Genomic DNA, 17,290 nt, shown 5'->3' on the forward strand with positions numbered 1-17,290 from the left:
TTGTCATTACATTCTATAAAGCTAATTTATAAACAAAATGAATTATTTTTCCCGCTGTCATACCCCTATACATACGTTAACCGGAAATATTTTATTTTCGATTTCATTGAGATGGGTGATGGCGCTTTATCTAGACGGCGAAAACAAAGAATACATTTTCATCACTTTAAAGTTAACGGTAATAGCCTAGATCTCCCTTTTGACACCTAAAATTATCCTAGGAGGTACTTTATCGAGCCTTCGAAAATTGAGCTCCTTGAAAGCCAGTTTTAGCACCATTTAAGATGAAATTTAGCTTTTTTTATGCGCACCAGGTTTGGCAACACTGCCAGGATGGCCGTAGGAGGCAAGGAGAAATATTTTACGCTTATGGGAGCATTATTTTATTTCTTCTCTCGGGAATGTCAAACATACAATGACGTACAAAAGTACATGGACGGTAAAGGGACACGTTGAATAATTTCTTGGTCGTCGAGAAATTCGAAACTCCAATTTGATTAGCCGTAACTTGAAGCTGATTTTCCATTACGAATACATGAAATTCTATTGTTGATTTGTTGTTTCAAGTCTAGTAAGGCTAATTGGGACTGGACCTGCATTTCCATTAATTTCAAGGCAACGACGTTACCACTACGCCATCGGGGAGGTCACATGGAATTCTGTAAATACTATATCATCATATTTTTCAAACATCGTGTCTAGCTTCATAATCAACTTAAAAAACAGCTTCCACTTGCAGCATGGAGAGAAATTCATACTCTCTTCTCCAGCAGATTTTGTTTTAGTTGAAGTACCCATTCCGATGATATTGAAATAAATGCACAACTGATGCGAAACTCTCTCTCTTCCCTTTAATGCTAAGCCTTGTCTAGCAAGAGAAAGCAAACTTTACTTACCATCCCAGTTTTGGGACCAAATCGCCGCCACTGGAGTTCAGTATTAACTTATCATTGTTATTTTTTCCAATTGTCTAAAAAAAATTCCCCAAGACCGTACATTTAACGTACGATTGCTAACGATACCATCCAGATGTGCAAAGAACAACTTACATTTCACTTAATCTTAACATGTAAACTACTTGGGTTTATTATAAATTCACAATATCGATAAGGCGCTCGCGGTTTGCTACGGACTCGAGGGCCACAGTTTAGGAATATTGAGTCAGGCGATTCTAATCCGTAATCTGTGAACTAGAATCTAAAATATCGCAGCAGTAGCCAGAAACAGAGGAAGACAACGGGGTGCCCAACGTCGTGTAACCACAAGAAACTTCCACTCGTCTTCTTGCTCCACCTGTCGGTAAATTCGCAAAACATTAGGAACTCTTCTGGCTTATTTTGTCAGCAGCAACTTAACAGCTTCTGCTGTCATCTGTTTCTTGTTTTCTTCTTTTTTATTTTTGGTTGTAGCAAGACATGGAGCCCCTTCGTACGATATTCAAGCGAACAATGACTGCGGGTTGCGATAAAGAGGGCAAACTTGCTGCAAAAGAGCAGCAAGTATCGTATGAACGGCGGGAAAAAGACAACGATCGAGAAGGGATGGGGAGAAACGCTCGTTTGAACTGTAAACTTGACCCTAAACTAAAATGGTTCGAGCTCGGACCAAGCTGGACCTAAATTTAGTGCGACTGTCTAGCCTCCTCTTGCGAGAGGCCACCGGGCCTGGGTTCTGGCCCTAACCAGGTCAGTAGTAAGTGACTGGCTAGGCCTAAGCAAAGCCTAGCTGTGTAGGTGCCGCGCCTGTTCCGAATGAACCCGTGAGATGGGGTTCATGCAAACGATGTGACGATGAAAAAAACAATGCTGTGGGCTTGCTGGGTGGACTGTGAGTGACTGGAAAATGACTGTCAGTTATCAGAACGAGGTGGCATCATCCACCAATGGGGGATTTACGCGTCTTCTCTTCAAGTGGAGGGGGAGTATTTACAAGCTCATCTACCGTGAAACGATCCTGTTTCTATTCGTCTTTGGTCTCCTCAGCGCTTGTTACCGAAATGCTTTCAACGATCAACAGAAACAGTAAGTAATTATTTTTTCTACTAAGTGAACGATTAACAACTTGTAGTGTTCGCCGTGTGATCTTGTACGCTCACGTCCGTAAGTGTTTAAGTGTCAAACGCCTAACAGCTAGGCAACAGATAACAGCGATGTACGTCTGCGTGTTCTCAGCTCACTTTGGCTAATCAGGACGAGGGCGTACGCAGGATTTCTTTTCGGAAGGGGGGTGGAATTCTAAAGATGGATATAGTTGTGTTTTAGGCGGGGGCGGGATTCAAAATAAAGCATTTTATAATTACCATTTTCAGTCTTCATTTTAAAAGTTATTCAAATACAATAATTGCAATTGGAGGTCATATTAAGGAGGTTTGCATTTTTCACTTTGGTTTTCTCGAGTTCTTTGCTGCAATAATTTGAAAATTTTCAATTTATCTCAATCTTGGCAGGATGTGTAGCCCCATCAGCTCCCCCATGCGTACGCCAGCTCTGACAGTTTAAGGTGAGAATTACAGAAATGTGTCCCCACGGGAAATCAAACTTGGGATCCTTACCGCACTATCCCACGAAGGCACAGAAATGTGTAGTGGTATGGCTCCACACATTCTCGAACTCGGTGGAGGTTGGATCAGCACCAAGCTTCTGCCACCTTACCCCCCCCCTTTCCCTACAGACTAACGGTTGACGAGGTTGGGCCAACCCCAGATCCGCTTATGAACAGACGTAACTGAAAATTCTCACCTAAGATCATCCGGCCTGGGGAACCGAACTGCGGTCTCTACGTGGCAGGCGTGTTACTCACTGGACCACGGAGGCCCTTTTACATCTACGTATGATAAATTTAATTCACTAAAAGGTTAGCGTATACTTTGACATGACGTTTTGAACAATTTTTATTTCTAATACCAATGTCCGCAATATGCAATGGAAATACATGAGTAAGTATACGATACAATTTAATATTTTTTTTCAAGAATTAGAGTAAATTTGGATTACTGTTGTTAACATGTCGTTTACATGTCGTTAAAAGTGACAGGACAGATAAAACGATGAAAGACAGCAAGAAAAGGACAAGAAGATGACCACAAGAGTGCATTAGTTATCCACATACACCAACACCCCCAAAATGTCCTCAACATCCCCTAAAATATTTCACAAAGGCCAAAGGGTCGATCACTGTGGCTCTAAATTTACCCTAACATACCCTAAATATGAGAATCCACACCCTAAGATGGAAAATTCTTGATAAACCACTGGAGTACATAGCCTTCGCTAAAGGTACTACACCGAGCGTTCACTTAAAGGAAAGCCCAGAAAAATCTTTAATCACAATGGCCAGCATTACTCTGCAAACGGATCCGTCACGGGGTAATACTTAGAACTTTGCAACTTCCGAGGGGAGCCAACGGGGGCCAAAGCCTTCCGAGAAAAGCAACTACCCTCTGTACACAATATTCTTTATTAACTTTCGTACTTATGAGAATTTCGTACTTATGACAATACCCGTCACTGTGTTCCTCCTTCTAAAATGTTTATGGCATCACTGCTGTGAAACATGTGTGTAAAGTGTGTCACGCTACGAAGGTGCATATGACCAGGCTAGCAGTAAGTAACGTGATCCCACTGACGCCGATAAATTTAAGCTTGACGCTCGAATGATGAGCAAAGTAGAGAGAGACAGAGCCACCTCGGTGACCAAGAGCTTTCACGATGTCGCCGCTGAATGTCTCAGGTCGCCCCTGGGTAGAGGAGGCGCCACTAGATGACTATCAGAGATAAGATAACCACATTTTTATAGCAAAATTTGCGATCATGTTTGGCAAGGTGCATCAGCAGTTGAGATGACTGATTTTCGATGGGCTGTGGCTCCCCTCTGGCTCTGCTTGGCGCTGCCCCTGTTTGTGGCTCTTCCTTAATCAATTCTATCTAATTACCATTTATTCTCATCGCCACGATTAGTCAAAAGTGTCAAGAAAATTGATGCAGATTAGTGAAATACAAAAAGGAACATTTTTATTTAGTTGGTCGAAGCTCTAAAGATTCTCGTTATGTAATTTCTACTCCGAAGTAAGCCTGGCCTTCCTTAAAACATGATGCCTTGCCTAAAACAGAATTGTACATTGTAGACGCTTTAGTCAATGTAGGTTTTGCAAACTACACGAGGGTTTACAAGCTCTGTAGACGTAGATTTATTCTAATCAGTATCATGCTAATTATTTCTCAATGTCTCATTTCTTAGTAAAAGTTTGGGCGTAAGAAGTGGCCTTTTCAGAAGGTATTCAACCTCACTTCTAATAGTAAACCCTGGACTACATTTTTGCAGACTAACGAGGTACTGGCGTATGAACTCTCTGTGGGGCTTGAGTTGTGTCTTATCCCTGTCATCTTATCACCATTCATTCTCATCTTCGCAATTAGCCAAAAGCGGCAGAAAAGCGAAGTAAAATAAATGCAATCAATCAATCTTAGTAATAGTCTGTGCCTGACCGATAACATAGCAGCCTACGATGCCGTCTTGTAATCAAGGGGTTCCAGGCTAGATTACAGATGCAGTCATTGTAGTATGGATCCCACTTAGATGCACATACATGTACAAAATAGAGGTAACAGGTTACATTCGAACACATATTTCACATAATTAGTTTTGTTAAAACCTCGAGTACTATCATCTCCTGGATATTTCTGGGCTGATTTTGTGTCCCTCTTACTACACACGCACACACAAACGACACAAAAGGAGAGAGAAATAGACAAGGATGCTTTTATGTAATAATGTATAGCGGATATGACTCAAGTTTATCTTGGTAAGTATGGTCTACGACAGCAAGAGCCTGATATATATGTACACCCGGCGTGCAGTACTCTTATCCTGGTTGCATACTCTCACGGCGCAATGGTATTTCCTTTATTGATGAAGCGTAATTGTTCGGTTTGCTTCGAAGCTGGCCAATTTTATCAATCTACAAGACAGCAGTTACTGTTTCAGTTTGTGTTGAAATGAGTCGTAATCATAATTACTCAAACTAAGACCAAAAAATGAAAAACCGTAATAGTAAATAATTTCTTAAAGCCTACGCGTTGTGCAAGTGGGCTTGAAAGAAACTCTTACAAACTTTGACATGAAACAAAAATTTCGGGTGCGTCAATACTTGGGTTACTTGTAAACGTCGTGTCATAAGGGGAACTAGTTTCTTAGCAAGAACCAACTAGAGCAAGAGGATAGGTCTCGTGTATTAAAATAAAGATTATTGCACTAAACTAATTTTACGGAGATGAACTTCGTATCAGCATGAAATGAATTCTGAGGTCTAAAATATCCATACGTGTAAAAGAAGTTGAAGCTGTATAGCAATACCAAGCACCAGGGTGGGAAATCTCTAAAATTGGTGGGGTAAATATCACAATTTAGCACAGAAAGTAAAAGGTATGGCATAAGAATGGGTTTTTTAAATGCAACGAAAATAATGCTACATTAAAAAAAATCCAGACACATAAACTGCATCCTTACACATTGCCATTTGCGAAATATGAAAAATCAAGTTCATGTTTTGAAAATTATATCTTACAGGTGACCACCATTTCATCGTTGACACTCGGACATTCTATGACGGAAACCAACATCTGAAACCTGACGATTTCTGCTTCAAGGCACTTGCCGTAGCTTCAAAGTCCTTCACCCCCATTCTGATTTCATTGGCCGATGGAATAGTATAATGCTATGTTTAAAATAACGTCAATATTCTCATCTCGCAGAGGGAACCGTGTCACCATTTTTATAAGACGCCCTCACAGCTACAGCACGTTGAGCAGCGATCCATGTCTGTAAATGGTGTACATTGCTGATGCAAACGACAATCAATACGTTTTGCCAAAATCATTACAGAAACTTCCCCAACGAAAAAAAAAATATGCTACACATTGTACATTTTAAAATACAATTTCCTGTTGGCCATTCTAACGTGTCTGAAGTAAGAGTAGATTTTTAAAAGGTGATTTCCTGCCTGATATTCTAACCTATCAGAACTAAAAGTCGATTTAAAAAATGACAATTTCCTGCTGGACATTCTAACGCGGTAAAACTCAAAGTGCATTAAATTGTGGCAATTTAGATTAGTGGAAATGAGAAACGTGACACTTGCGGGATACGTGAAATAAAACAGTGGATTATTAATATCTTGTGATTCATCACCTCATAGAGCGACCAAGCACAGACTGTTTACGCTTTGGAGTTTGTACTTCCAGCATCGTGAACGTGGCAACGTTTACAGGTCACTAGAACTTCACCAAGCTGTCGGGAATAAGGACAGTTTGCTTTCTTTTGGCTAAACAAACGCCTTGCTTCTGACAGGGCCACACGCTATGTACCAAGTGGAATAATACAAAGAAGGCCAAACTGAGATCATGTTTGTTTGAGCCTTGGGTTCAGTAAATCTATATCACCTATCCTTTGAGCGTTTATTACTTTTACTTTTCACCTTTCTTCTCTTGAGTTCAACAGACTCGAGGCTCTATCTAGACCAGCAACGAGCAGTGATGTGCCGTAGACTATAAGTTTACGTCTACATGCGTTGTCTACACGTAATCTACGCGTAGATTACATTGGGTTGTAGTTTACATAGACTACGTAGACAATCTAAAGTGCATTAAAATTAATTTTCAAGGGTTTCATGAAAGGAAAGTGACATTTTCAACTGTATTGGTTCCTAACGAAATGAAAAGAATCCTATTTACAACAAAATTTCTCTTCTCTTCTATTATCAACCATAAAGGAAGATAAATAGTATGCAAAAAATAACAACAGATGGCAGTCGTGAGGCAAGAGTGGTCTTTTTCCCATAAAACACTAGAATATTTCCTATATTAGGTTTCTTCCTAGGTGAGAAATTGTTCGAATTTGGAAGAAAGAGTATGAAAAGTTCTCGTCACACATTAGCAACTGATACGCAGTATAATTTTATTTTAATTCCATGGCACCCTTTGCTAAGTTTACATAGATTACGTAATCTACGTGTATAAAATAGTCTACGTGTAGAATGTAGACTATCGTTGTTTACGCGTAGATGCACATCACTGGCAACGAGTCTTACAAGAGGTAGATAGGGGTACCTCAAAAATTGCAGCGCCAACCTAAAAAACACAAAATAATAATAGGCGTTCGAACGGGGGATACCAGGGGTGACTGGGCAACTCCTAATGTGTCAAAAATGTAGAAACAACCATTAAAATAATGAAAATAATATCAGTGTTAAAAAAAGTAAGGAATTTCGTTTCATTTTGAGATGCTCCGCTCTCCCTCTCTCTATCTCCTCGCTTTTTCTCTCTCTCCCCAAGGCCGTGATACTGTTTATTATAATAATCAGTAATCACGTAATAAAGAATATGCTTTTCACTTTGTAAATGGCACAGAGCTCCTCCACAAAATCGGCTCCCACTTATCTTTCTCCCGAGCACAGCCTCGATTGCTGATGCATCCTTCTACAAATGCACAATTCTTGTTTGTATATTGACATTTGTATATAACAAGAACATTGCATTAGCAATCGAAACCGCATCAGCAGGTAGAAGAAACGCAAACCGATTTCCGGAGGAGCTCTGTGCAATTTTTAAAATGATAATAATAGTAGTTTTTAATAAGGCAAACAGTCATTATGAGATGTTCGTTTTGACGATTTATCTTTCAGTAGACCTAAAGTGATAACGAATGCTCAGAGATTACAATGTTAAAATTTCATCTTCATATATATAATAGTTCCTGTGAAAAAAAACATGAAATTACGACTATTAGGTTAATATTGTCCAGATAGGGAAGTGAAACTCCCTTTTAAGCGCCCCCAAACAAATTAGTCTGTACACGCCTAATATGCGTAAATATCAACATGCATTCGTACATGATGTAACTATGTTTTCGCTGGTATGTCAGGTAGATTTCCGGCGTTTCAATAAACCTTGGGAACCTCACTGTTGAAGGCTAACAAGGCTCTGGCACTGAACCCACAAGCAAGACAAGGCGTGTTGTTTTGTAATATATTTTGTCCTGGGCGTCAGGCTCAGCTTTGATCTTAAGAATTAATCAGACTTCTTTTACGAGCGAAGATGGAGAATTAGTAATCGAGGTGAGGAAGAATCTATACTGAGATAAACATTTTCGGTGCGTTAGCACTTAGATTACTTGCCTTTTTATGCAAGGTGTCATTAAAATGGCGCCCGGGGACCACAGAAACGTACAGAGGACAAGAAAACAAACAACTTCTCTTAGTAACATTTTTGTGTTGGTGCACCGTTTCCGCGCTATAGAGCAACCACAAACGAAAGAACCTTCTGCTAGATGCCTTAGCGCATCTGCCCCTCCACCAATTCACCTAGGAACCACGGGAAGCCTTCTCCACTCTACACACGCGAGTACGATGCACACGTTTGGGTTCGTCCGGAGCCTCCGAGATGCGCATACTTCATGTATACTTCGTATACGGGCCGCAACCTGTGATGTTAAAAGGACTGATGATGTCAAAGGATTAGTCGCGTGTTTTGGGGAAATACCTATTTGATTGAGCGAGTTGTTCGAAAAAGAGTTCCTGTAAATGTATTTATTTCGGAGTAAGAATAATAATTATTATCGCAAATTAAACACAGTTATGTCCTGATCAGTTACAAGTAAATTTATGAGTTTGAATGTTACATGTTAGTAAAACAAATGTGTTCAACCAGTGCGAAGTACGACATTTAAGAATTTGTGTATGATAATATGAATTACACGGATGCCTAACTTGTAAGTACTAATTATATTTCTTTATTTAACACGAAAAAATGTTAATAGTTATTCATATGGTAACACTGTTAAGCCTTCTTTCCATGTTAATAAAACAATAAAATGCTAACCAAGGCAAACATTTATAGTATAAAAATATACATAAAAACGCAACGTTTCCACCCTCTAACAGGGTCTTCTTCAGACGAAGATTCACAAAAAAATTGTTAGAGGGTGGAAACCTTACGTTTTTATGTATATTTTTATACTATAAAAGTTTGCCTCGGTCAGCATTTTAATGTTTTGTTATTCATATGCTCATATTATTGCTCATATGTTGTCTGAAATTGTGTAGTTCAATGTTCAAAAGTCACGTCTTAAAATGTCTTATTTACTTTCTAGCTACAGTAGAGGATATTCACTTACTTCTTCAAGCTATGTTCCCGTTTACAAGAATTATGACCTTGATGATAAACATCACGTGAAAGAAATATAATGTACATCAATGGAATTTTACGACTTTGTTCAATTTTAATAACCTATTTCAGAAATACGTTGTGGATACTTTTATACCTTTGTACTCAGTAATGGATGTTGTATTTTCCCTTTCTTTATTATTTCTGTCAAGGCCAGGAAGACATATTTATGACTATTGCGATGTAGTTAGCGAACTATATAAAAATGAGTACTTGTGTCACAAACATTTTACTTAATTGGAAATGTTGAAAAGTTGCTAAAGTGAAAATTTACTAATATATAAAGAATAACGATTCATTTCGTACACTTGCACAGTCAGTCATTGTGAATTTAAATTTATGTGTATATAAAAAGAGCAAAGTGCTCCCCTTTGCTTTGCACCATGCCATGAAGGCGTATAGAATGGTGTAGAGTTACGGCTCCACACTTTCTTGATCACGGCCGAAGGTGGGGTTGATTGATCAGCACCACGCCCCTGGTACTTCCACGCCGGGAATCGAACCCGGGGCTCTCGCATGGTAGTCAGAGCCCTAACGACTGAGCTACCGCGATATGGTCTGTATAAAAGTTAGAGAGCGAGATTTTATCTCAACCTGTTCCAAATATCACAAGCACAAGGCGAAAATATAACTAGCAACTTATATGAAAAGATTCTCTCATACTATCGACCAGGTGATTTGTTGAAAAGATTCCAAGCTTTCGAGAACTAACGTTACTCTTATCTTCAAGGTAGACTTCCACTTCATTTCTACCCTGAAGATGAGAGTGACGTTAGCTCTCGAAAGCTTGGAATCTTTTCCACAACTCATCGGGTCGATAGCCCTAGAGAATCTTTTTATCATTCGTCGTCAGGAAAGCTTCAAGACTTACTATCAACTTATATGTCAGCGACTTTTGCATTGTACGATTTCAATACATGTCTAGGTACAGTTACAAGTAAAATGTCGTTGTTAGGGATGAATGAAACACACGCTGATATTCCTTAAAACTTACGCCGTATCCTCAAAAACAACTTGTCTCTTCACTTTACCATATATAGCTTGTCTACCGAAAAGGGATATAATTATAAGGATTTTAGAATACGAAATTCTTCTAGCAATATTCTCCTCATAGAAAATGGAGTTTATTGTGTTCCACTTCTCCTGCTTTTTGCTTTGGACTTCTTAATTAAAGTAAGATGCTTGCATTAATATTCTCATTTCCGTGTGATCGTAAATCCTTTCATAGGCTTGAATTACTGTTAGATCATTTAAGGTTAGTGTTGTTAGCATCCAGGTATTTCGAATAGGTTAGGCTAGTACGTTTGTTGCATTAGTATGTGTACATTTTCTCTCTTTGCTTGATGTAAAATTTTTAATACGAAAAATGATTTTAAAAAATTGTAACCTACAACGAAACCAGTCAAACTTGTGCAGCTAAATATTTACCTGATTTCTAGAAAATGAAAAATTTATTCAAATTACGCACGAGAATTGAGCTTCCAAAGTTAGAACGTTTATTTAATACAAAATTCCCATCTTACAAAGTTTTCCTGAACCATCTGTACGTAAACTTTTACAAAATTATCTTAAATGCATAACTTGAATCGTGTTTATTCCTCAGCAATTCAATAGCAATTATATACTAACGATGATAATTCTTTACGAACTTAGAGTAAGTTTCAAATGTAGGATAACATTTTGATTGTAACCACATGGTGGCCGCGGTGGCTCAGTCGGTAACGCTTCTGACTACCATGCTAAAGGTCCCGGGTTGGATCTCCGGCCGGTTCAAATCCGGGAACTTTTCTAACGATGGAAGCGGCCCCGGCGCCCACCCAGCGTCAAATAAACATGGGTACCTGGGGGAAACCCTGGGGGGTAAAGGCGGTCAGGGGCGTGATGCTGATCACATCACCCCCACTCATGACCGGATCAAGAAAGTGTGGGGCGTTACCCCCCCACCCCCTATACGCCTTCATGGCGTGGTGCTATGCACAGGGGAGCACTTTACCTTTTTTTACCTTTTGTAGGATAACATTTTATCTCTATTTCTTTCCATTGGTAATTTGAAAAATAAAGGTGCATTATGCAGAACGGTAAAGATTGGATTTTGCTTTTGTCAATATTATTTACGTATTTTCTAATGCAAATATGTACAACATTCTAAATGTTCTTGAGGCAAAAGCAACGTTCTGAACGAATAAGAAAGGACGATTCAGCCAGAAGAATAAATATTATACTCTTATAATGCACTTCGTTAAATGTTGTAAATGGACTATACTTGACTAATCCTGTGACGTCACGGAAGTTGGTGTGAGGCCCGTATATAAGTATCTCGGAGGCCCCGGTTGCTCCCCCACACATGAACAATTTTCTGAACTGATAAAATCGATTTTTTGCTACATGTGCATATAAGTAAACATTGCCAGTACGTAGGCTTGTGCTAACTGTAAGTGAAAATTTTTGTCTCGGAATCGGAAATCAAGCTGGTCTACTGGAATGGTAATCCAGGCACCATAACCTGACCACCTACTTGTATTGGATCTTGGTGTGTAATTCCGTTTAGCAGTAATGACCTGTCCCAAATTACCTTTTAGTTAAATTCACAGATTGCACAAATACAAATATTTACACACAGTAACTTCAAGTATGTAACTATATTAACTCACTTGTACAATCAGTATGATATAATTTTCATCAGACATTCACAGATGCTTTTTGGAACAATTTTTTTTTCAATTCAAATTCTTTAAAAAATTCACCACTAAATAAGATCATAATACGAGTAGTTGTGAATGTTAATTTCTAGACAGTCACTGCACAATACATGTATTAACTATAACAATATTTTTAAACGTTTAAAAATAATCTTCTGCAAGTTATAAAATATTAACTTAACAAAGTGGACATATTTAAAGTTTAATCATAATAATGTTACACGATTCTTGAAGGTCGTAGCACCTTATACCAAACAAGTAGAAAATTGCCAATTACATACACACAGTGGAATAAGTTCAAAGCACTTATAATTATGAGCAATCTGCGTAACGCACATCATGAGAATAAATAGTGATTTTTCAGTGGCGAGAACAACGAAACAAGGAAACAGATTTCGTGGTCTAGCACTACGACACGCAATGAAGCAATTCCAGATATGACACAGACAATTGCATTTGTATCTTTTTTATCATCTTCTACACCAGTTCATTATCCATTCTTACGAATGACCTACACAGAGTGGCCACTCTAGGACTATGATAAAATTTAAGTATATTTCCAGGTTTTCAAGGCGAATTTTCCACAAATTCAAGGATAAAACTTACGTATTACCAGTGTGATATTTAAGAAATTTCCATTGGGGGGAAATTCTACTGACTGTCCAGGGACAGCATGAGATAATGACTTCATGCCATATAACATATCTCCCCATGGATAAAATTTAGCAAGCAGAGGGGGGACACAAGTAACCAGAAGGGGAAAAATCCCCCCCTACAAATACCACCCTGCGTATTACCGCCTCTTACCATCCACACACATACACAATATAAAGGGCCTATCCAAAAACTCTAATTCAATTCAAAGGTATATATATATTTAATTTAAGGTGCGGGGTTTATACACTTGCCATTTCACATACTTAGATTAGAAATACATCTACAAACAGAAATCACAAATGTTACGGGATATGGAAATCTACGAAAAACTGTTAATTGTCAAATTTGCCTAATTAACTTCAAGATACCTTGTAATAATCTTCCATCTGTAAGATAGATTGCTCTTCAAAGGATGGACACTAACAAAGCAAACGGATTGAGAGAATTCAGTTTCTTTCTTTTTCTTCCTCGATAAAAGCTACACTGTGAAAAACTTGCATCGGGGCATTAATAGATACGTATAAATTCTATGATAGTTGGAATGATATAAAGTTGCAATTTTTCACGTCTATGGAGAACAATTCAAGCAGACTTCACGCATTCCCGGAGCCAATAATTCACGCATAATTCCCGGAATTCCCGGTGAGTAGCCACCCTCCTACACAGATTCATACAAAGATTACTTGCTAATTACAATATCGGGGACAGGACAGGCAAGGACGTATTTACAGAGGGTCCAGGGGATACGGATCCCCCGAAAGACTTGCAAAGTCCAAAATTACTTTTGTGTTATATGAAGTTGATTTATTTCCGCAGAACGTATATAAAGGTGAGGATTAGATAGTAATTATGCGAAATTTAGTGATCTTAAGTAGACACAAGCTAGGCTAGATAATGAATAGAACCTCTATTGTTATATACATGTCTAGTATTGTATCATAATTTTACTTGTTCATATAATAATCGCAATAAATAGTTATTATTGATTGACATATTTGAATAATAGTAATAGACATGTTAATCTCATTAACATATCAATTATAATAATAATTATTAATATATGTGAGACACTTAGTTTTATATACGTGCCTAGGAACAGGCATTCTCAACACGAGATAATCCCGTCCGGTAAGAATCCTGGAGTAGGCACGACAAAACCTAATCAAACAGAGAATGGCGTGTTTAGTATATAAATCGCACGCCTGTGTATACCGTTTGTGCGAGCATTTGCAAACACCGGAGACACATCTTCGTATATGCGGCCTTACATCGGGGGCGGGGAAGTGGGATTGTAAGTTGTTGCGGTTCCATGTTTATTTTTAGTTTGGAAGGTGGAAAGAGAAAGAAGGTTTGGCTAAACTCCTCAGTGAAGCGCCTGGCACAAAACCCTCCTTTAAAATTGCAACATTACAAAAAGAAGAAACGGAAGGAAGAAAAATCAAATTCGGTTCGAACAGAGCAGCTGCATGAGAGAAGCAGCAGCTTTACGCCGTTCTGGAACAACGGGTGTAAAGTTTTTGCGTACGCGTGGGTCAGAACGAGTGAAAATACAAAACCGGTTGGAGATGAGCTTACGGCAACAAGTACCGATTTAACGTTCCCGCATTTTATTTCCCCCATTATATATTAATTGATTGATTGATTGTTGTTTTAAGTCCACTTTATGCACAGGAAGGCTAATCGGGACTGGGCCTACAGTTTAAAGTAGGATCCGAACCACTGTGCCATGTGCCTCCACTGGGTATCGAACCCGGAAGCTCTTGATTACAAGGCGACGACATTACCTTTACGGGGAGGTCCATTGTATATTAAATATTTATGCTCAAAACATAGTGCCCAGACATGTAGCCACCATTCGAAATCCTACAAATATCCAATTTGAATAGTGCAAGTGGTAATTATTTAATACTTCCTTATCAGGATTAAACATATTGTATAATACGTTGTAATCAGTAGCTGCGATTGGGTTCCAAAACTGCGGGTCAAAGACTGTTTACTTTTTCTTGATAGACAAGGCTTAGCATTAAGGGGTCATTGTGTCATAGTGCAGGGGCAAAAGGTGGTAACAAGTGGAGGACACCTGTTCCCACAACTCCCCTAATCACCGCCACTGGTTGTAATATACTGACAAATTCATCTCCAGGGCTTCTACCACCCACTTTTTACCTTTAGATGTCGGATGCTGATAAGGAATGAGCCACCCCGAAATAAAATTCTGGCTACGGGCCTGATAGTGCCTCCCCTATGGCGCAGTGGTAACGTCGTCGCCTTGTAATCAAGGCGTCTCGGGTTCGATACCTGGTAGAGACACATGGTGCTTCCTCCAGAAAATATTCCCGCCCCTCCTCCTCCCAACTCATTTTTTTACTGTTACTGTGCGCATGCCATAGAGGAGCATGTAAAAAAATAACTAACTCAGGATCTATTTTTCATAGCATGCTCAATTTGGTAGAAAGAGAAGTTGATTCATATATATATTTCCCTTCGGTGCAAATAGTATCATAGCACACTTTCTTAGTCGGCCCCTGTGGCGGAGTGGTTAGCACATCGCGCTACGACGCCAGGGGTCCCGGGTTCGGATGGGCATGGATGTTTATGCATGTTCATTCATCAATTTAATCAAATCATCACTCATCCCCATCTTCGCAAATTAGCCAAAAGTGGCACAAAAGGCGAAGTAAAATATAAAAATCAAATCGAAATCAAACACACTTTCTTGAACAGCCGGTCGACCAATTCCTGTACACATTGTTCAAATTTCGACAGGAAGAGTTTCTATTGAGCGCCCCATATCGTATCTTCTTCAGGCCTTTTACAGGAGTTTCTTGCTCCTTGTGAAATGTTCTCTGTGATTTTTATAGTGATAGTTCTTCCGAAAGGGGAAAACAAGGCTTTTCACCTGGTGAGTAAAATATTGCCAACATCCTTTCACTGTTACATGACATGCTCCGGGTACAGTGTTGCTGGACACACCTTGCTGCATTGTGAACGTTCTTGCAGTGTGCAGAAATCAAACTTTCTTGTCCTTCGCTCGCTCTGCCATTTCCATACATGGCAACAGCTCATCCCCCTAATTTCGTGGTCACTGCAATAGTGGTAGTTGAATCATCCCGACTACAATGTGGATTGGAGAGTATCGAACAATTCACATCTCTTTTCCAAAGCCAGGAATCGTTGGTCATTCTCACAAATCCGTTATCTTTGGTGCAAATAAATTAGCAACAGGAATGCCACCATGATATTAAATCCGTTATCTTTCGCACCTTTACATTGGCAACAGAAATACCACCACAATAAACCTTATCCACCCTTATGGTCTACGTTTTTAACAAAATTAAAAACAAAAATACCATCATAATGATAAATCCGTTATCTTCCGTGCAATTATCTCGACAATTAAAACACTGAATTTCACAAAATAATAAACCAGTTACCTTCCGTGCCATTAAGTTGACAACAGACATACAAAAAATTGTGAGTGTTGGTAACAGAATAATGCATTTACTAAAAATGTGTAATATTATTGAATTTCCTTAACTTTTTCCTGCTTCTTGAAAAAGACGTAACCTTTCAATTACGGTACAAATGTTGATTTTTATAAGTCACACATATTCAGGTCGAAAGTCTAGTACATGATTTGCATTCGCCATCTGTGAATCGTCGCAGAAATTAAGCAATAAATCGACGTGCTGTTTATTTCAGTTAGGTGTACGTGGGCCAGCTGGTCTGACTTGAAAGTGACCGTGAATTGACTATGCGATATCCACCGAGTGCATGGATTAGCTCCAGTTATAAAACCCATATCCTGCAGTGATATATAAATTGGCTGAAGTGGTTCCAAATTATCTATCAGCAAGAGTGAGCAGGAAGATTTGGGAAATACAAGAAACATTTCATAATATCATCAAGTCACTGAAGAAACAAACTTTCATTGGGAAGTTTTCTTTCAAATAAGAAACACTCACAAATCAACAGCCATTGCCAAAATGTAAAATCAGTATGGTCTAATACTAGGTTCATATACAGTGGCGCCAATTTACATGTGTTTATGAGGCTCAAGTCTAACCAATAATTTGCCTGATATATTTTATTTTAGAAATAAAGTTCCCACGCTTAAGAAAACAAAATGTTTTATCATTATATTTTTAAAGAATTCTCACAACGTAATTTCTGACTGTTATGAAAATATTTCATAATAATTTGTCACCTCTCAACTTGATACTTTTTAGTGTCCTACATTATTAATCGTATACGAGATCACATGGGCGTTTTTAAGGGGGGTTCAACGGGTCTAACCCTTCCTTTCGTTCAGTAAAATTACCAGATTACCTGTTCTGTCTGCTATGAGAAGAGACTTGTTCGTAAAAATTTCTTCAGACTTATTTTGTTCTCCTAAATTAGAGGCGTATCGGACGGTATACGGATGGGAAATAAATAAATTCCAACAATCAGATGGGGTTGCAGACCAAACTATAGTTTCGGAACTTTTCTGGAAAATGCTCAGAAAATTCCTGACATGTCGCAAATTCTAGAATGCTACATGTTATTTCTGTCCGGAGCAGCTGTTTGTGAACTGATAGCGTGAATATTACCATTTCATTATAAGTTCCCGATGTGGTGTGCTACCATTCAAGAATTAAGTATTCCTCAGGTTATAATTTTTGACAATTTGAAATTTTCCAACCGTTTGATAATCTCGAAAGTCGATAAATCATT

General features: G+C 38.7%; 1 protein-coding gene across 3 annotated transcripts in view; it reads left to right on the forward strand.

The window, feature by feature from the left end:
- Positions 1–1,568: 1,568 nt before the first annotated feature.
- Positions 1,569–17,290, forward strand: part of LOC145998804 (bestrophin-4-like) — a 114,654-nt gene continuing 98,932 nt past the window's right edge. For all 3 annotated transcript variants that reach the window (XM_083135425.1, XM_083135426.1, XM_083135427.1), the window contains exon 1: positions 1,569–2,021. In XM_083135425.1, coding sequence (XP_082991551.1) covers positions 1,843–2,021 — 179 coding nt within the window. In that variant the 5' untranslated portion in view covers positions 1,569–1,842. The remainder of the gene's footprint in view (positions 2,022–17,290) is intronic.

This window comes from Lepisma saccharinum, chromosome 14, assembly GCF_977018435.1.
Source record: "Lepisma saccharinum chromosome 14, izLepSacc3.1, whole genome shotgun sequence".
Classification (NCBI taxonomy): domain Eukaryota; kingdom Metazoa; phylum Arthropoda; class Insecta; order Zygentoma; family Lepismatidae; genus Lepisma; species Lepisma saccharinum.